This window comes from Oratosquilla oratoria, chromosome 26 (assembly GCF_046742065.1).
Source record: "Oratosquilla oratoria isolate Oo_2021 chromosome 26, ASM4674206v1, whole genome shotgun sequence".
NCBI classification, from domain to species: Eukaryota; Metazoa; Arthropoda; class Malacostraca; order Stomatopoda; family Squillidae; genus Oratosquilla; species Oratosquilla oratoria.
The window spans coordinates 32,379,530-32,400,628 of record NC_134802.1 but is presented as its reverse complement, the minus strand read 5'-3'; the positions used below and the strand labels follow the sequence as shown (position 1 = coordinate 32,400,628).

The window sequence follows — 21,099 nt, the reverse complement described above, 5'->3', positions numbered from 1 at the left end:
AGCGAGTAAATGCCTTGGTGGATTGAAAAGTGTAATGAGGAATAGAAATTTGGGAATGGATGCGAAGAGGAGACTGTATGAAGGAGTGATTGTGCCAACAGCACTGTATGGAGCAGAAACATGGAACATAAGAGAAGAAGAGAGAAGGAGCTTGAATGTGTTTGAGATTAAGTGTCTGAGAAGTATGATGGGGGTTACTAGGCTGGATAGAGTGAGGAATGAGGAGGTGAGGAGGAGAACAGGAGTGGAAAGGGAGTTGGGAGATAGGGTTGATGAACGAGTATTAGGATGGTTTGGACACATGGAAAGAATGAGTGAAGAAAGACTAGTAAAAAAGGTATGGAAGGCAGATGTGGAGGGAGTGAATATGAGGGGACGCCCTAGGATGAGATGGATGGATGGGGTGAAGGGGGCTTTGGGGAAGAGGGGAATGTCTGTTGAGGAAGGACGGGAGAGGACAGAAGACAGAGGTGAATGGAGAATGGTTGTATATGGAAGATGTTGTGATGCATGAGGTGGAATGGATGGGGGGGATGGGGGTTGAGGTAGTGTGTGTGAGCAAAATTTTGACGCAGCCCGAAGGGATTTCTCCCCGCCTTCTCCTTTATATGGGGGGACGGAGAGGGGGGGTCGCCGATTTATGAAGCGGCCTTGCTGTGGATGTGCTGTATCTTGCGACACTGCTTCTGACCCAGGGCAGTGGACAAGGTGCAGGGATGACCCGTCATCTGGGAGGTGCTAAGATGGGAGAGAGGGTGGAGGGGTGTGGAGTGTTTTTAGGGATGGAATGGGTGGGAGTGATTTTGTGCCTTTTCATTTTTGGCTACCTCCCTTGAAAGGGGGAAAAAGCCATGGTATATGTATGTATCTTATAAGTGATGTATATATGTTATGTTCCTCCGTATGTTTCAGGTTGCCGCCAAGGTCAAATTGTTCTTCCGATTCTACAGCCTCAATAGACACAAGATGACCGTACTCACCCCATCGTATCACGCTGAGGCTTATTCTCCAGATGACCACCGTTTCGACCACAGGCCCTTCCTCTACAACAACAAATGGTCCTGGCAGTTTGCTGCTATTGATCGACAGGTACAAACATTGTTTGGGACATATTTTCTTTTGTGCTGTTGCTGTGTCTTGTGATACTGCTTCTGACCCAGGGCAGTGGGCGAGATGCAGGGAGGGATGACCCGTCATCCAGGAGAAGTCAAGATGGGAGGGAGGGAGGGAGGTGGATGGGAGTGGAGTGTGTGGGAATGGAATGGGTGGGAGTGGATTTTATGCCTTTGTTTTTTTGGCTACCTCCCTTGTAAGGGGGAAAGAGCCTTTGGTATATGTATGTTGTATCTCTATACTGATAGATTTTTTCCCTCCCATGTAAGGAATTTTTCCTCGTCTTCTGCTTTTCTGCATGGGGGGACAGAGAGGGGGGTCGCCGAATTTATGAAGTGGCCTTGCTGTGGATGTGCTGTGTTCTGACCCAGAGCAGTGGATAGGATGCAGGGATGACCCATCATCCAGGAGGTGCCAAGATAAGAGGGAGGGAGGAGGATGGAGGGGAGTGGAATATATAGGAAATGGAATGGGTGAGAGTGGTTTCTATGCCTTTTTCTTTTTGGCTACCCCCCGTTTAGGTGGAAAAAGCCTTTGGTATATGTATGTATGTTGTATCCATATACTAATAGGTTTCCCCCCATGTAAGGGAAAAGCCAGCCAAGGCATGAACCTATCCCACTCCCATTTGTTACCCAGGAATGAAGGGTCTTCCCTGTCACCCACCCACTGGCCTGGGTCATAAGCACTGCAGCAAGACACAGCACATCCACAGCAAGGCCCCATTGCTTCATTTCACTGGGAACCCTTCCCTACTCATCCCCTTGTTTGAAAATAGAGAAGATGAGGGAAAGTCCCTTTGGGCTGCATCTATTTATAGTCCATTCACAACCATTCTTCACTCATGCCTATCTCATGCCTTCTCCCTTTCCTGCTCAACAGATATTCCCCATTTAGTCTAGGCCCTCTTCACCTCATCCATCCATCTTGGTCCTCCCCTCAAGTTCACCCCATTCACCTCTGCCTTCAAAACACTTTTTACAACTCTCTCTACACTCATGAATGTTCGCTGGCTGAGCAGGCTAGAGCATCATTACTTAGGGTGGAGGTTGAGATGATGGCAGTTCGAACCCTACTGCCAGCAGGTTGGACCAAGGGCATGGTTGATTAAATTCCATGCTAAAAGTCCTCTGTAAGGGTTACCATCCTAGCCTCTTGATACAGAGGGAGTTTGCAATGTTAAGCCAAATCAATCTTCACCCGTCCTTAAAATAATATATATATATGTATATGTATATATATATATATATATAGATATATATATAGATATATATATATATATATATAACTATATATATATATATATATATATATATATATATATATATATATATATATATATATAATATATATATACATACATATATATATATATATATATACACATACCTACATATACCAAGGCTTTTTCCACCTTCCAAGGGAGGTAGCCAAAAAGGGAAAAGCACAAAAACACTCCCACCCATTTCATCCCTATATACACTCCACACCCCTCCCACCCTCCCTCTCATCTGAGCACCTCCTGGATGACGGGTCATCCCTGCACCCTGCCCACCGCCCTGGGTCAGAAGCAGTGTCGCAAGACACAGCACATCCACAGCAAGGCCGCTTCATTTAATCGGCGACCCCCCCCTCTCCGTCCCCCCTTGCATATAAGGAGAGGACGGGGAGAAATCCCTTCGGGCTGCGTCAAAATTACTCACACATACTACCCCACCCCCCCGCCCATTCCTCCTCATGCAATCACAACATCATCCATATACAACCATTCTCCACTCACCTCTGTCTTCCGTCCTCTCCCTTCCTTCCTCAACAGACATTCCCCTCTTCCCCAAAGCCCCCTTCACCCCATCCATCCACCTCATCCTAGGACGTCCCCTCATGTTCACTCCCTCCACATCTGCCTTCCATACCTCTTTTACTAGTCTTTCTTCACTCATTCTTTCCATGTGTCCAAACCATCCTAATATTCTTTCATCAACCCTATCTCCCAAATCCTTTTTCACCCCTGTTCTCCTCCTCACCTCCTCATTTCTCACTCTATCCAGCCTAGTAACCCCCACCATACTTCTCAGACACCTCATCTCAAACACATTCAAACTCCTTCTCTCTTCTTCTCTTATGTTCCACATTTCTGCCCCATACAGTGCTGTTGGCACAATCACTCCTTCATACAGTCTCCTCTTCGCATCCATTCCCAAATGTCTATTCCTCATTACACTCTTCAATCCACCAAGGCATTTACTTACTTCTCTCAATCTACATTCTACCTCCACCTTCACTCCACCTTTTCCTGCTACACTTGCACCCAAGTATCTAAAACTATCCACTTCCTCCAGTTGCTCTCCCTTAATGCTCACTTCCAGTCTACTGCCACTTTCACCCCTTGTACATCTCATCACCTTACTTTTATCCACATTTATTTTTAGCTTTCTTCTATCACATACTCTCCCAAACTCTGCCACCAGCTTCCTCAATCCCTCCTCTGACCCTGCCACAAGCGCAGTGTCGTCCGCAAACAACAGCTGGCTCACCTCCCACTTTTCTCCATTTTCTTTAACCATCTCCAATCCCTGACCCACTACCCTTGCATTCACCTCTCGCACCACCCCATCCATGTATAAGTTGAACAGCCAGGGCGACATAACGCATCCTTGACGAAGTCCCACCTTTACTTCAAACCACTCACTCTCTCCATTTCTAATCCTGACACAAGCTCTACTACTCTCATAAAAACTCTTGACAGCTCCCAAAAGCTTTCCTCCTATCCCATAAATCTGCATAACCTCCCACAGTGCCTTTCTGTCTACCCTATCATAAGCCTTTTCCAGATCCATAAAAGCCCAAAAAAACATCCTTCCCCTTTCCTATAGCTTTCTCACATATCTGTCTTACCACAAAGATCTGATCTACACAACCTCTACCTGTCCTAAATCCACACTGTTCCTCACCAATTACTCCTTCTGTTCCTCTCCTAATCCTCTCAATTAAGATCCTCCCATAAGCCTTCCCTACTACACTTAACAGGCTAATCCCTCTGAAACTACTACATTCACACTTGTCCCCTTTTCCCTTGTAAACGAGGAACTATACAGGCACTTCTCCAGTCCTCCGGTACTCCACCCTCTCTCCAGCAAACATTAAATAACCTCACCAACCAGTCCACCATCACTGAACCTCCCTTTTTCAGACATTCTGCATGGCATCCATCCAGACCAGGTGCCTTACCTGCTTTCATCATCTTTACAACTGCCTTCACCTCATCCTTCCTTATTTCTCCTCCATTCTCCTTCTCTCATCACTCTCATTTTCTTCGCATTTCCCACTGCAGCTATCTTTCCCTCCCTATCCTCCTTCACATTTAGCAACTCCCTAAAATATTCTGCCCATCTTCCCCTTACTGCCATCTCTTCCATTATCATCTCTCCATCTGTACCTTTTACCTTTTCTTCCCTACTTGATTCGCCTCCTCTTCCTCTCTTAATTTCTTTCCAAAACATCTTTTTATTACTTTCAAAATTTTCTGTCATACTCCTACCCCATTTCACATCTGCTCTCCTCTTTGCCTCCTTTATCTTTTGCTTTACTTCTCTTTTCTTTTCTTTGTACGTCTCATATGACTCCCCCGTCCTCTTTTGTAACCAATCTGTGAATGCTCGCTTCTTCTCTTCTACAACCTTCTTTGTTTCCTCATCCCACCATTCACTACCCTTTCTTCTATTTCCCCCTGTCCTTCTTGTTCCACACACCATCCTTGCACACTTTAAGACTCCCTCCTTGAACCATCCCCATTCCTCCTCCACACCCATCTCTGCTCCATCCTTTACTCCCTCCCACTCCTCCTTCAGCTTCTTTTCGTACTTCTTCTCCTTTTCCTTTTCATATATGTATATTGCCCCCTACAGTTTTATGATATCCTAATTTCCAAGCTGCTCAGTCATATAGATATATTTTTGTATAATTAGGTGGGGGATGCAAAATACTTTTAATTTTTTGTTAAATTGGAGTTGATTCCCCCCCCCCTTCCGTACAAAGAGAAAAAGGTATGCCTACACTTTTTACTTGAAACCCCTCTTACTGGCACAACTGTGTTCTGGCCACAATCTATATTTAAGGCAGTTCCACCTGCAGAGAGGTCTTGCCACAGAATCAAATTGTGCCAGATGCAGTGACCACACAGAAAACACTGAACAGTTCATCTTACACTATCCATACTCAGATAACAATACAATATCTCATCCTTGAAGGACTTATGGGTCAGTCAGGTGGGTATTGCTGGCAACCTGGGAGCTGTGGGTCTCCTGTAGCAGAGACCTGGGGCAACAGATTGATTGATTAGATTACATTGTTTTTTTTTGTTTTTGTTTTTCTCCCTCCATTGTTCTATACAATAACATTGCAACATAAACAAGGGTTTAGGTGTAGCTGTAACACTTTTGTTTTTTGTATTTAGTTACAGGGCTTCTGAGTTCCTTGTGCTCCTGAAATGGAGGTGACATTTGACATACAAAGCTGCCCAGGATGTAACACTTCACCCCATACCATACAACACATAATGGAAGACTGCATTATACACAATCATGCACGCAAACAACACAACATACACTCTATAAAGGATTTGTGGGAAAACCCAGTTTCGGCTTTGGCTTTCCTTGGGGAGACGGAACTGCTCGGACAGACAGTCTAGGGAACGACAACAACAATAACAACAACAATTCTTATTCAATTTTAAATACTGTAAGATGTTGATGAAAATTCTATACATAAGATTTTTTTCTGAAGTACCCGATGCATTTCTCTTTCTACCAGCTGGAGTTGCTATCATCAAAAGGTGCTGGAGAGGACCGAGTAGAGAGGACTAGCTCCGTTCGTTCAACCACGCAGGACTCCAAGGCATCCTCACAGCCTCCTTCTCACCATTCTTCTATTGCCAGTAATTTGGATAGCAGTAAGTTCAATAAATTTCCATTTTGCTGATTTTTATAACTTGTAAAAATATAAGGTATCATGTGCTTTTTGATATGATTGGATTTTATTCCTTTATTCTCTGTAAGAGTAAGAAGCTAATTTGACCTCCATAAGATGACACCTACATAGGCATCATGAGGCCCGAGAGGGTATACAAGGAAGCTGCTGTCAGTGTCTTGATTATATTTATTTAGTAATTGTAGCTGAGTGACACCCGAATTCTGTGAACTGGCTTGATAACATTTTCTGTGTTTATTATTACTCAGAATGAAAGAGAATTAGTAATATTGGAGTGACTTTATATTTTATAATGAGCATATTGTGATGCATCATTGTACATTAGGCAACCTGGTGTGCTGACAAATATTTGCATTGTATTGAAGAGGTTAACAGATATTCTTCTTGCATCCATTGCCCTCTTCACCCTATCTATCCACCTTATTCTTAGGCTTCCCCATAAGTTCATTCCTTTCACTTTTCTTTCCACACTTTTCTTTGTCAGTTTTTCCTTACCTATTCTTTACTTGCGGCGAAGGTCGAGGGAATGGTGGTTCGAATCCTGCCACCGGCGAAGTTGAACCAAGGGCATGGTTCATTAAATTCCATGCTACAAAGCCCTCTGTGAGGGGCACTGTCCTAGCCTTCCGATAGGGAGGAGTTTGTTACGTTAAACCATAAAAAAAAAAAAAAAAATAGATATATAAAGAAAGAAAAAAAATCTTTTCGTATGATCAAGCCATTTCATCTGTCTTTGGTGAACTCTGTTCCAGCTCTCCTTCCACCCCTGCCCTATGCCACACCAAATTTTTCACTTGCTCCATCTTCGTCCCCTCCATACTTCTTAAACTCTTGATCTCAATTACAATAGTTTTACGTAATTTAGATGGGTGAAGCTATACTGTAGAGCTTTACTTATTTTGATTGTGTTGCTGGTCAGAATTTGAATATAGAGATCTCTTCTTCATTTAGTTCTTACTTTATTTTTTGCAGCTGTAACTCAAGTGGATAATTAGGTTAGCTTGTACTTGTATTTATTATGATGGAGTAACATTCATGATCATAGAAAGACTGATATATGTAATATTTTTACCAAGAAATGTGATTTTGCTGTACATGATCATATCCCATAATACTATGACAAGTTTTTCATTTCAGAGGGCAGCGGAACTTTGCAGCGTGGTGTGGAGGTCTGCCTGAGTCCACATATGCTGACTGTGAAGAGCATGGACAGTCTCACTCATGCTGCACAGCTACCAGTGACAGATCATACTGTCTGTTCAAACTTATGTTCACAGAATATTGCTGATGGTGCTGATAACGGTAAATTCCATGAAGAAAGGAGGAAATGTGGTACTTCCATAAGTGTAGCATCTATTGAAGTAGAATTGCCAATGGTTAAAAGCAGTTAGCAGGCTTGGATTAATTACCCAATTCGGGGTCGGGTATAATTATTTAAAGTTGCAGGTAAAATTAGTTACATGTTTCAAAATACTTTAAAAATGAAGTATACATACATATACCAAGGGCTTTTTCCCCCTTATGAGGGGGGTAGCCAAAGTCAAAAGGCATAAATCCACTCCAACCCATTTCATCCCCACACAATCCACTCCCATTCACCACCCTTGCTTCCCTCTAAAATACAGTTTAGTTTTATGAAAATTTATTGTAGAATTTTGCTAATGTTTCCCATTGCCATAATACCAAATCATGTTACAATTATTGTCCAGGTTCATTATCCAGTGACATTCATATTCATACATATACCAGTGGCTTTTTCCCCCCTGACAAGGGATGTAGCCAAAGTCAAAGGCATAAATCTACTCCCTCCCATTTCATCCTCCACGTATTCCACTCCCATGCACCACCCCTCCCTCCCTCTTTTCTTGGCTCCTCATGGATGACAGGTCATCCCTGCACCTTGCCCACTACCTTGGGTCAGAAACAATTCACATTCATATGTATATTTACTCAAAACTGTGTAATCAATTACCAAATTTTCAGTCACTATTACTGATTGATCCAAGCCTAGCAGCAAGTGTGGGATTAAATACCTACATTTGGTACTCAAAAAAGCCATCCATAATTGAATTCCTTCCAAAGTCACACCAGTTCTATAACCCGTGTACTATGATGTTGTTCTTTAAGATGTATTAAATTGTTTGGTGCCAACTAGCTTAGAATTTGAAAAGCCCATCATCATAGTAATGGGCCCAGCTGAAACAGGTGTAACTCCTTCACAACTGCATCATTCACTAGTATTAATGAAATATACTGGTATCAACCTGAATAAAATATGTAAAGGGTGTTATAATAGAAAAGTATTGAAATGGTGAAACACAGTTGTAGATCTGTTTCAGTTGACCTTTCAACTCATGGCTTATGGTTGAGGTTTCGTATTTAAGTATTCATACTAGTAATGATAATTTTACCTCCAAATATGGACCGATTGTCCAATTTCTGTAAGCAAAGACCTAGAGGTAAACAGTTCAAATCTAGAGTTAGCATACAAAGACAGTACAGTCATACAGTCTTCAAGCTCCAAGCTATGAGAAGTCATCAATGTATAGCTACTTTATGGAGTGGGTACTGGCTGAAATGTTGAAAAAAATTAAACAACCAAGCAATAAACTCCAACATTGGGAGATTGTTAGGGGTTAGGGATTATACAATATGAAACCTAGATTATAGATTTAAGCCAGGAAATGGAGAAGGTGAAATGAAATTTGTTGACTGTATATGCTCATGCATTTAAAAGAAGTGAAGGGACCAGCAAATTATATCTGTAAGCTGTGGTTCTATCAGTCTATCTATCCATATACCAAAAGACTAATTCCCCCTCTTAAGGTTCATCAAAATGGATATAGGAAGCTTGCCGACTGAGCAGGTTAGGGCGTCATTACTTGTGGCGAAGGTTGAGAGGATGGTGGTTTGAACCCTGCCACTGGCAAAGTTGAACCAAGGGCATGGTTCATTAAATTCCACAGTACACCGTCCTAGCCTTCTGATAGGGGGGAGTTTGTGATAGTAAACCATGTCATCACAAAATGGATATCAAAAAGAATCATTTCCTTACCACCCATCTTCATCACCCATCAACACCCGAATTGAAGTGCGAAGTCATGGTTATTCATTGACTTCCCATACAAGACTTCCATATCTTAAAATATGTCCACTCATTAATTTTAGAGAGCTTGATCAACTTCAAACAAGAAATGCTCACTATCAGATGCCTTCTAACTTGTTAGAAAAGACACGTTTGTAAAATATTGGTAATTATGCTGTAGTAACAAGGTGACTAACTATTTAAGGCTGTGGTAACTGCAGAATGAAGAATCACAATATAATCATAATAGTGTCTCATGAATTAGGAAAACTCTTTATTGTAATAGTTTTGAGAATATCATAGGATGCTATTTATTTAGCACTACTGTATCACAGTACCATGTTAGAGTTTACTCAATGTAAGTAAATGCTGATGACATTAAAACCAACCCAGGCCTACATAAATCCAATATGCACAAAACCCATAAATTACACACACACATCAGTCCAGTGCTATATATAATACACATGGGTCCATCTCACATGCAGTACACTCATAACTATTAACCCCTTCCATACGATGACGCCTATGTAGGCATCATGAGGAGCAAGTGGGTACGCGAGGATGCCGACGTCGGCGTCTTGATTATATTTATTGTAGTTGTACCTGCATGACCCCCATACTCTGTAAACTGGCTTCATCATATTTTCTATGGTTATCAAAATTCACGGGTGAGAGGGAAAGAGAGCCATACAGCGGTGACTTTATTTTTTATAAAGCGAGTATTATGATGCAACATTGCACATCTGGCCACGAGATTTTGGCCTGGAGTGAAGGGGTTAAACAGCACACAAAGAATTTGATCTGCAGTCAGCAGTCCACACTCATGTCCAAAAACACTTCAACAAATAACTAGACTTTAAGCTTGTGCCAGTTCTATCAAAAGCTTAGCACACACACACACACAGAGGTATAACAGTTCCTATGTATACACAACATACATATAGCAGTGATACAGTAAACCAAATTAACACCTTAAACTACACTACCCACAATCAGGGAAGACAAAACTCACTAAAGTAGTGAAGTTGTAACACTAGCACACAATTGTATACCCTTCTTCAGTAAAACAAAAGAAACTAAGAATCATTAAGAGACACTTTAGCAGAAATAGTTACATTCCAGACATGAATGAAATAATTTGAATATATATCTATATACCAAAGCAAACCTCTCCGTGCACTAAGAAACCTTGTGCTGGCAGGTGACTTGAACACACACCACTTTATGTGACTACACACACACAAACAGCAGATCAAAGAGGAAACAAAACACTAGAACAAATCTTTAACCTAATTGTACTAAACTCCAGCAAGCACTCTACTAGACTGCCTCCCTAACACAGCCAACAACCAACAATCTCAGATATAGCCATGTGTTCACCTTTTCTGTAAACAGAAACACAGGAAACTATCCATGATTTTTCCTGAGACCACTTTCCCATAAAGGTCACCATTGAACTTGAAGGGAAAATAAAGCCAAATAAACACCAAGGGCTTTTTCCCCATATAAGGAGGGAATTATAAAAAAAAAAAACATAACAAGCATACAAATGACAGGAAAAAAATAACCATATTACATGGAGGAAATAGGAGTTAGAAAACCTTACTATAACTTAATTTCCATCTAAGGTAATAAAAGATATTACAAAGACTGTACAGAAAGCCAGCCAGGATCATATTTTCTTAGACTAGAGAAAAAATACAACCCCAAGCATACACCAGAGAAAACAAATATAAATACCATACAAATTACACATAGTAAAGCAGTAAGGATGAACAAATACCACCCCAATAGAATATCTACACACAAACCAAAATCTTCCCAATAGAACAGCACAAAAATGGTAGGCACACTATTCTGTGCAAAACCCCTGTCCCACCCATTATAGAACTTAAGCACAAAACATAACCAACAGAATAGATAAAAATAGCAACATACTCCCTATGCATGTACAGGACCCTACCACCAGCACTATACAGCACAACTATACTAAAACACGTACATGGATCCTGTAGTGTAGCTCCCTTTCTGTGTACTACAAATAGGTAAATACTCGGATCATAAACAAGGACCACAAGACTGACCACCAAAACCCCTAGACATTAGACCTACAACAATCAAGAACCACAGAGGGATAGATACTTGGAACAAATTAGACAACGAAACAGTGTGTGCAAACACTATTCAAGATTTTAAGAAAAAACTTGATGCTGAGATACAAAGACGGGTCACCACGAGCATAGCTCTCTTGCCGTATAATACAACTAGGTAAATACAGTTACATGATTGCTTTTAGGTCACATCCATCTTTGAAACTCTTCCAACATATAGGCCTGGGCATAGAAACAAGTTACTCCAGATGCAAGAACTGCACAGAAGACACTGAACACCTCATTGCCTTACTCTAGTCTTACTCAGAGAGCAACTTAATATCTCTTCCTTCAGTGACTACAGGTCAATCTGATTGCTGTTGCAGGGTAATGGATTAATTTATTTAATGCTTGTTGAAATGCTTCTTATTACAGAAGTTGGGGATAGTAATTTAGATAATTATGATCCAGAAGGTCTCAAAAAAAATTTTTGGCCTCTACACAGACCAGGCCTATGTTTCCTTGTCCATTGTAATCCGTTGTAACAACCTTTCATTTAACTTGCATGTACAGGAGCTATAGTAGCTAGAATTGTCTTGGTATCATGTAAAACTTGTCAAAGTCCGTGACAAAGAATATATATACCATATTTCACACCATATAAAACACTTTCTTCCAGAAAAAGGTCTTCCAAATATCATCCTTTCCTCTTTCCCTGGATGAATAGATTTGGGTCTTAGGAGATTGCCAGTATTAAACCAACACCTAAACACTAGTTTGAAACACTAGTCAGTTGATGTCTCCAAAGTTGAACAGATAGTTAAATTTGTTTACAAAATATTTACGGCAACATTTTGTTCTTCTGGATAAATTATAATTTCAATACTAAGGCTACTGAGCAGGTTAGGGCGTTGTTACTTGAGGCGAAGGTCGAGGTGAGGGTGGTTCAAATCCTGCCACCAGCAAAGTTAAACCAAGGGCATGGTTCATTAAATTCCATGCTACAAAGCCCTCTGTGAGGGGCACTGTCCTAGCCTCCCAATAGTGGGGAGTGTGTGACATTAAACCATATCATCAAGACTAAAGTCAAAAATCTTTGTCAAATCTCTAAAATAGTACCTTCATGCTCAATACATAATAGGATTTAGGATGGTAATCATTCAAGCTATTTCTCTATTGTACTGTGTAGATATATATTTCTCTTTCGTAAGGAAATTATTTTTTATAGCAAAGCATCAGAAAAAAATAATAGTGGTAATTAATTTTTAAAAAAATTTAAGTGATTCATCGTGACTGAGAATGTGGGTAATTTTTGTTACTGTATGGGAGGTTAAAGATGATAATTTATGTAACCATATTGTGGAGAATGATTGAGGTGGTGTTCTCCACTCAACTTTGTCTTTTTGAGGAAGCACAACCATATGGTGCAGTGACAAAATTGACACATTATTGGCTAAACAATTTTATGCAGTAATTCAGAAATCACATAATACTCTTATTTTTGTTTCTTGTTTTATTGAAGGTTAATTTCCCAGAATATATATCTCATGAAAACAAATTAAATTTATTTTGGTGCTGTATCAGTTTCCAGTATTAAGTTATTATTCAGTAACAGTGCTACTATTCATTTCCAATGATTTCTTACTGAAAATTATTTCATAGAAATATATTATTTCAAAACAATTACTATTTAAAAATAAGGTAAATCCAATTTCCATCCATAATACTATAAATTATTCCTGTAGTAGAAACAAGATGGGAATTGATTTGGTACTAACACTAGGACCAAATATGACAACCTTGTTTGAATGTGAATTTTGAAATAGTGAACAGTAATGTTAATGACACTTGCCACAAATACTCATTAGTTCAATTCCAGTCAAAATAGCAAGGTATAGGCAAAACCTAAACTATGTATGATGGTAATAAGATGCATCGAATTGTGTGCCTTTTGTGTGTGTAATGGAAACTTGAAATCCAAAGTTTCGGATTGTTTTTCTTGTTAAAAAAAAATGTAAAATAAAGAATTCAGCAATGAGATTATTCCTGGTACATATATCCACTGGCATTTTGATACCTGAGTGAATCACTAGAGATGTGTTGAATGATGTGCTTGTGGGTTTATGGAAAACTTGACTGTCGTTATTATAAAATCCAGTTTCTGGATCTAAGTAATTTTATAATCAGGAAATTGGTAATGTATCTCTCATACCACATTAGATTTATTGCACTTAATATTTCAGTGTCAGTTCTCCAACAAAAACGGTAAAATTCTTAGATTTTCAACAAGATGGTTCCTGGTCACAAAACTCAAATTTTGGCAGAATTCAAATTACTATCATAATCAGCTTGCCAAGACAAATTTTTACTTTTCTTTCTTATTAGTAGAAACATTAAGTGATATTTTTCCCATCATTATTTGATCAATCACTCAATGGGGACTGTACATTACATTTTGCAATACTAAGTTTTATATGGAATGAAACGCCTTATTGATTGCAAAGATCCAATGTAAAAATGTATTTTCAGCAAAATTCTGTTGCATATCAATCTTTGCATTTAGAAGAAAAAAAATTGAAACCACTTAAATCACAGTGACTTCCACACAGTTTGGTAGCAATGTGATGAGGTTATAAGTTTATGTCAACTTGTTGGAGATCACTGATTTCACTCAGCAACATGTGTGCATGCAAACTGACAGACACATGGACATTATGCATTCACCATGTTTTTCATTGAATGAAATATTCTGTTGATTCATGAATGTAAATAACTGAAGTTATGACCATAATTTGCCAAGTGGCAGTAGCCAGTGATGTTTACCATGAAACAAGGTTGTGTGTGCAGCACCAGGTGATGAATTTTTGGGACCTGAAGATGTGTAAAATCTTTTATTTTTTATTTCTCTAAATGTGATTGTTGAAAAATGGTTCTGTTTGTAATTGTGGTGGTTCTTTTTTATGGTATTGCATTTGAAAATTTCATAGAAAAAATTGAGGTCTAATATTTTCCTAAGTATTTCTTGCCAAAATATAAATTGGTGTTGTGCTCTGGAGTACATGCCATTATGTTCTGTAGTGGGAAATATGGTATACATATTTCTTAAGAAATTTCACCAATGGTGTAATGATATAAAACAATGGTTCCCAACCTCTTTCAGGATAATGCCCCCTAGGTTTCCAGGTGGATTCTTAGCATCCGTTACCTCTTCCCCTCCCCCCTTATATGCATGTGCAAACACACATCTTAGCAAAACAATGCATTCACCTGTAATTCTTAGGTCAGTGTTATCCTCTATTACAGTGTTTCTCAAACTTTTTTACACCAGGGCGCATCTATGAATTAACCAAAACTTTGGGGCACATCATTGATCCTAATATGTAAAAGTTAGTCTTACATACATATATATACCAAGGCTTTTTCCCCCTTACCAGGGAGGTAGCCAAAAAGGAAAAGGCACAAAAATCATTCCCACCCATTCCATCCCCAAAAACACTCCACACCCCTCCACCCTCCCTCCCATCTTAGCACCTCCTAGATGACGGGTCATCCCTGCACCCTGTCCACTGTCCTGGGTCAGAAGCAGTGTCGCTAAATGTGAAGGAGGATAGGGAGGGAAAGATAGCTGCAGTGGGAAATGCTAAGAAAATGAGAGTGATGAGTGAGGAAAATGGAGGAGAAATAAGGAAGGATGAAGTAAAGGCAGCAGTTAAGATGATGAAAGCTGGTAAGGCACCTGGTCTGGATGGGTGCCATGCAGAATGTCTTAAAAAAGGAGGTATAGTGATGGTGGACTGGATGGTGAGGTTATTTAATGTTTGCTGCAGAGAAGGTAGAGTGCCGGAGGACTGGAGGAGTGCTTGTATAGTTCCACTTTACAAAGGAAAGGGGGACAAGTGTGAATGTAGTAGTTTCAGAGGGATTAGCTTGTTAAGTGGAGTTGGGAAGGCTTATTGGAGGATCTTGATTGAAAGGATTAGGAGAGGAACAGAGGGAGTAATTGGTGAGGAACAGTGTGGATTTAGGACAGGTAGAGGTTGTGTAGATCAGATTTTTGTAGTAAGACAGATAGTGAGAAAGCTATAGGAAAGGGGAAGTATGTTTTTTGGGCCTTTATGGATCTGGAAAAGGCTTATGACAGGGTAGACAGAAAGGCACTGTGGGAGGTTATGCGGATATATGGGATAGGAGGAAAGCTTCTAGGAGCTGTCAAGAGTTTTTATGAGAGTAGTAGAGCTTGTGTCAGGATTAGAAATGGAGAGAGTGAGTGGTTTGAGGTAAAGGTGGGACTTTGTCAAGGATGCGTTATGTCACCCTGGCTGTTCAACTTATACATGGATGGGGTCGTGTGAGAGGTAAATGCAAGGGTAGTGGGTCAGGGATTGGAGATGGTTAAAGAAAATGGAGAAAAGTGGGAGGTGAGCCAGCTGTTGTTTGCGGACGACACTGCGCTTGTGGCAGGATTGGAGGAGAGATTGAGGAAGTTGGTGACAGAGTTTGGGAGAGTGTGTGATAGAAGAAAGCTGAAGATAAATGTGGGTAAAAGTAAGGTGATGAGATGTACAAGGGGTGAAAGTGGCAGTAATCTGGAAGTGAGCATTAAGGGAGAGCAACTGGAGGAAGTGGATAGTTTTAGATATTTGGGTGCAAATGTGGCAGGAAAAGGTGGAGGTAGAATGTAGATTGAGAGAAGCGAGTAAATGCCTTGGTGGATTAAAAAGTGTAATGAGGAATAGAAATTTGGGAATGGATGCTAAGAGGAGACTGTATGAAGGAGTGATTGTGCCAACAGCACTGTATGGAGCAGAAACATGGAACATAAGAGAGGAAGAGAGAAGGAGCTTGAATGTGTTTGAGATGAAGTGTCTGAGAAGTATGATAGGGGTTACTAGGCTAGATAGAGTGAGAAATGAGGAGGTGAGGAGGAGAACAGGGGTGGAAAGGGAGCTGGGAGATAGGGTTGATGAAAGAGTATTAGGATGGTTTGGACACATGGAAAGAATGAGTGAAGAAAGACTAGTAAAGGAGGTATGGAAGGCAGATGTGGAGGGAGTGAACATGAGGGGACGTCCTAGGATGAGATGGATGGATGGGGTGAAGGGGGCTTTGGGGAAGAGGGGAATGTCTGTTGAGGAAGGACGGGAGAGGACAGAATACGGGTGAATGGAGAATGGTTGTATATGGAAGATGTTGTGATGCATGAGGTGGAATGGACGGGGGGATGGGGGGTGAGGTAGTGTGTGTGAGCAAAAGGAGATGTGGGTTTTTGTAAGTGCATATGGGCCTGGCAGTGAGAAGAGTGTAGAAGAAAGGGAGGCCTTTTGGATAGATTTAAATGAGTGCATAGAGGGTTTAGGGAGAAGTGTAAATGTAATAGTCCTGGGAGACCTTAATGCTAGGGTAGGAAAGGAGCCAATTGATGGAGTGGTTGGGAAATGTGGAGTTCCAGGTAAAAATCGTAGTGGAGAGTTGATGGTGGAAATGTGTCTAGAGAGTTGATGATAGCAAATACAGTGTTTCGGAAGAAAGTCAAGCATAAGTACACATGGGAGAGGGTGGTGGAGGGAAGGGTGGTAGATAGAGCTTTAATGGACTGTGTAGTGGTAAATAGGATTATGATAGGAAGAGTTAAGGATGTACATGTGCTAAGGGGAGAGGGTGTGGGAATATCAGATAATTTTCTGGTGGAAGGTAAGTAAAGAGTGGAGGACAGATGGAGAAAGAGGAAAGGGACAAAAGGTAGGGAGGTGCTTAGAGTGAACTCTTTAAATGAAGAGGAAAAGGAGAAGGAGTACAAGAAGAAGCTGAAGGAGGAGTGGGAGGGAGTGAAGGATAGAGTAGAGGTAGGTGTGGAGGAGGAATGGGGATGGTTCAAGGAGGGAGTCACAAAGTGTGCAAAGATGGTATGTGGAACAAGAAGGACAGGAGGAAATAGAAGGAAGGGTAGTGAATGGTGGGATGAGGAAATGAAGAAGGTTGTAGAAGAGAAGAAGCGAGCTTACACAGATTGGTTACAAAATAGGACAAGGGAGTCATATGAGATGTACAAAGAAAAGAAAAGAGAAGTAAAGAAAAAGGTAAAGGAGGCAAAGAGGAGAGCAGATGTAAAATGGGGTAAGAGTATGACAGAAAATTTTGAAAGTAATAAAAAGATGTTTTGGAAAGAAATTAAGAGGAAGAGGAGGCGAATCAAGTAGAGAAGAAAAGGTAAAAGGTGCAGATGGAGAGATGATAATGGAGGAGAAGGTAGTAAGGGGAAGATGGGCAGAATATTTTAGGGAGTTGCTAAAAGTTCGTCTTGAATTTTGAAAATAGGAAAGTTATAAAGAAGTATCCTGAAATGACCATTTATTTTTTAGACATTACATTTTACATTTAAAGTATCCTAATGTGAAACATGTGATTGATGAGATTTGGCAATTTTGTGAATGTCTGGCCTTATTTGTGACAAACATACTCTCATCTATTTATCAATGCATTTAATATTTGATCTATTTTTACATTTAATGTTAGTACAGCAAATCCTTGTTCACAGAGATACAATGTGGAAAACTGCAATAAAACAGTCAAAGCTTTCCTAGCTATTGAAGGGTATTCTTCTTTGATTGAAATCCAAAACTGATCGATGGACATCTTATGCTTAATGTTTAAGCTTCGATCAGTAGATATGGTAACCAGCTCTTCCTCTTCTGTTAACAAAAAGCCAACATTATCAGTTGAAATGTCAATGAAAGGGTTGCAGATCCAATTGTATTGCTCAGTGTTTATTGATGGAAAATAATAATTCATTTTACCTTCCAGAATGGCTAAATGATCCACTATTAAGGGGGTTAAATTGTCTGAATGGTCTTCTCTGACCAAAAGGAACATTTCCAAATACCCTGAAGCTGCTTTTCTTTTCCAAACCGATTGTTTTTATAGAATACTTTAATTTGTCAGTAGATGAGAGAAAATTTTCATTTCCATTTTGTATGGACACATTCAAATTATTTAAGTGCTGAAACATATCAGTCAGATATTTCAGTCTTTGAAGTCCAAAACTTTCAGGAGTCCACAAAAGTTTATTTTATTTTCTTTCTAAAAAAAATGCCGTTAGTTCTTGACAAAGTTCAAGCACAGGACAGAGCACCTTACCTCTCGATAACCATCTCACTTCTGTATGTGTGCTGTGAATCCATGTTTTCACAAAGTAGCTCAAATATACAAGTTTTTACTGGTCTAGTCTTAATGAAATTTACCATTTCGACAACTTGATCAAAACCTTCTTTCAATTTAGTATCCAGTGATTTTGCCATCAGGACCTCTCTATGTAAGAAATGGCGAGTTGTTACGATGTTGGGATGCTGTTGCTTTACAAACAATACAAGACCTTTAATGGAGCCCACCATTGATGGAGCTCCATCAGTACAAAATCCCAACACATGACTTCCAGGATAAATTCCATTTCTCAAAATAGTTATTTAAAATATGAAAAATATCTTCACCTTTAGCAGTGGTAAGCAATTCTTTGCAACAAAGATACTGATTTACTATTTTATCTCCATCAATAAATCGAATAAAGGCAATCACTTGCGCTTTGTTGGTTATGTCGGTTGATTCATCAGCATGGAGTGCAAAGTATGAATCCTGAAGTTTATTACTGCAAAGATTTTCTTCAATACTGTTGGACATTTCCTGAATATGCCTATGAACAGTATCATTTGATGATGGTATTTTACTTATTTGTTTCTCTGTATTGTCTCCTAAAATAATCTTAATCATCTTTTAGCAAGCAGGCAAAATAATAGAGTCAGGAAGAGTATGTGACTTCATTTTTGCAGCTATCATTTCTGATATTTCATAAGAAGCAATTTGAGCTTTCTCAGATACTGTTGCTCTACTTTTGAAAGCAACTGCTTGCTTTGTTTGTTGCTCAAATAATCTTTTGAAATAACTTACGTCTTTTCCTTGAAGACTGCAATGTGATGCTTGAAAATGCTCATTTGATTTACTAGGAAGCATTGACTCATTTGACATTTTGCGCTCCACAAACCAAACACAATGGCTGAGGCTGATTTTTATCTCCAGTCCATGTGAAGCCATAACTTAAATCATTTTTGTTGTATTTGCGATTGGGTCTGCTCTTATTTTTCTTGGCTTTGCACTTCATGTCACTTGAAATTGTTTCATTATTAGAATCAAGTTCTTCACTGGTACATTTCTTACTTAAAAATCTATCCATTGTATGGGAAATTCTTTTCTCATAATATATAAAAAATAAAAAACACAAATAATAACATACTGCATATCTTGAACGAGAACTTTAAAAAGTAATTTAAAAGCACTTGGACATCTACTCAGCTACTGACAAATTGATGGACTGACCACAAAATATAAAAAATAAACAAAGTATTAAAAGATCCGGATTGTCATTCAACAATCAGTTGAGAGAGGGAGGGGGGAGGGGGGATCAGAAATGATTCATTTAAATCCCCTAGGAAAGAAAAAGGGAAAGGATCACCCATGCCATTGCTTCTTAAAGATTAAGGACTTTACCTTTCGGTTCAAAATGTCAAATGGCGAAGAGTTGACGCTGATTATTAAACCACATTTTTGGTGTCTCTAAGATATATGAAAATCATACAAATTTTCTTAATATAAACATATTTTGTTAATTAAATCTTCCATTATTTTGGGGCGTACCTGGCTATTTTCCAGAGTGCATTAGTGCGCCGGGGCACACCGTTTGAGAAACACTGCTCTATAAACTGCACATGTGTTCCTTTACATTTATGTTATGACATGTCATTCACATTTTGTAAAGAAAGAAAACAGTCGCTTATTAACTGCTAATGCCATCCTGTTGAACCCCCACCCCCACCACACTGTTTGGCTCCCACCTTCCTCCTCTAGATCTTTCCATCATGCCCTGGGGGGGCGATACCACCCACTTTGGGAACAAATGATGTAGAACATTAGTCAGTGATAGACTGACATATGAATAACAAAAAAATGTTACAACCGTTGTAGTTTGTGATATCTGAGTTGGAGTTATTGTCGGGAAATCATGAGGTCTTTTCATGTATAGAAAAGAAAAATTAATGGAAAGTAAAAATAATTTGAAGGATAGATGAAGAGGCCATGAATCGACAGACATTGCAGCCATGTTGAGATAAACATGAATCAGTCAAGAACTGGAATGGCCAAGATTTATCTCACCTGATAAACATTAAGAGAACATAGAGTTTCATTAGGGCAGCTGAAATCTGCAGGTATGCCAATCATATATTATGAAATAATTTGAAGAGAGTATAATTAATATATTATTAATACTGATTTGTGTACCTTTGCATAATTTGTGTATGTACTAACCAGTAACTGAAGATAACAGTAGGAAATTAAAAAGTGTACATCCACTTAACACATAGTAGTTTAGAGGGTGAAGACAGAATTGGGGGGTCAAATGTTCAAAGTGAACAGCTAAAGAGAAACAAACGATGTTAGTTTGGGATGAAAGAATATGAAGAGGATATGAAAAAAAAAGTCAGACTCATAAAAAAGATATTGGGAAGCATAATTTTTCATGTGATTTCTTAATTTGTATAGCAAACTAGAACAAATTGATGAAGATACATTTTTTATATATATATAATTTGAGATGTAGAGAAGGCTCCCATGAGCTGAGCTCCAACTCTGTATATTACAGTAAGACAAATGGGCCCACTAATGACCTAAGATCCCTGTGTGCCAATGTTTAAACTTCTGGAAACAAATGTGACTACAAACAGCAGATGATATTGTAACATACATGTGATATATATGTCCATTTCATAACAAAGAAGT

At 39.4% G+C, this 21,099-nt stretch overlaps 1 protein-coding gene across 13 annotated transcripts in view; it reads left to right on the top strand.

The window, feature by feature from the left end:
- Positions 1-20,866, top strand: part of LOC143039454 (glutamine-dependent NAD(+) synthetase-like) — a 51,447-nt gene extending 30,581 nt beyond the window's left edge. For all 13 annotated transcript variants that reach the window (XM_076209543.1, XM_076209540.1, XM_076209533.1 and 10 more), the window contains 3 exons: positions 913-1,089; positions 5,923-6,061; positions 7,237-20,866. In XM_076209543.1, the coding sequence (XP_076065658.1) occupies positions 913-1,089; positions 5,923-6,061; positions 7,237-7,490 (570 nt within the window). In that variant the 3' untranslated portion in view covers positions 7,491-20,866. The remainder of the gene's footprint in view (positions 1-912; positions 1,090-5,922; positions 6,062-7,236) is intronic.
- Positions 20,867-21,099: the final 233 nt, after the last annotated feature.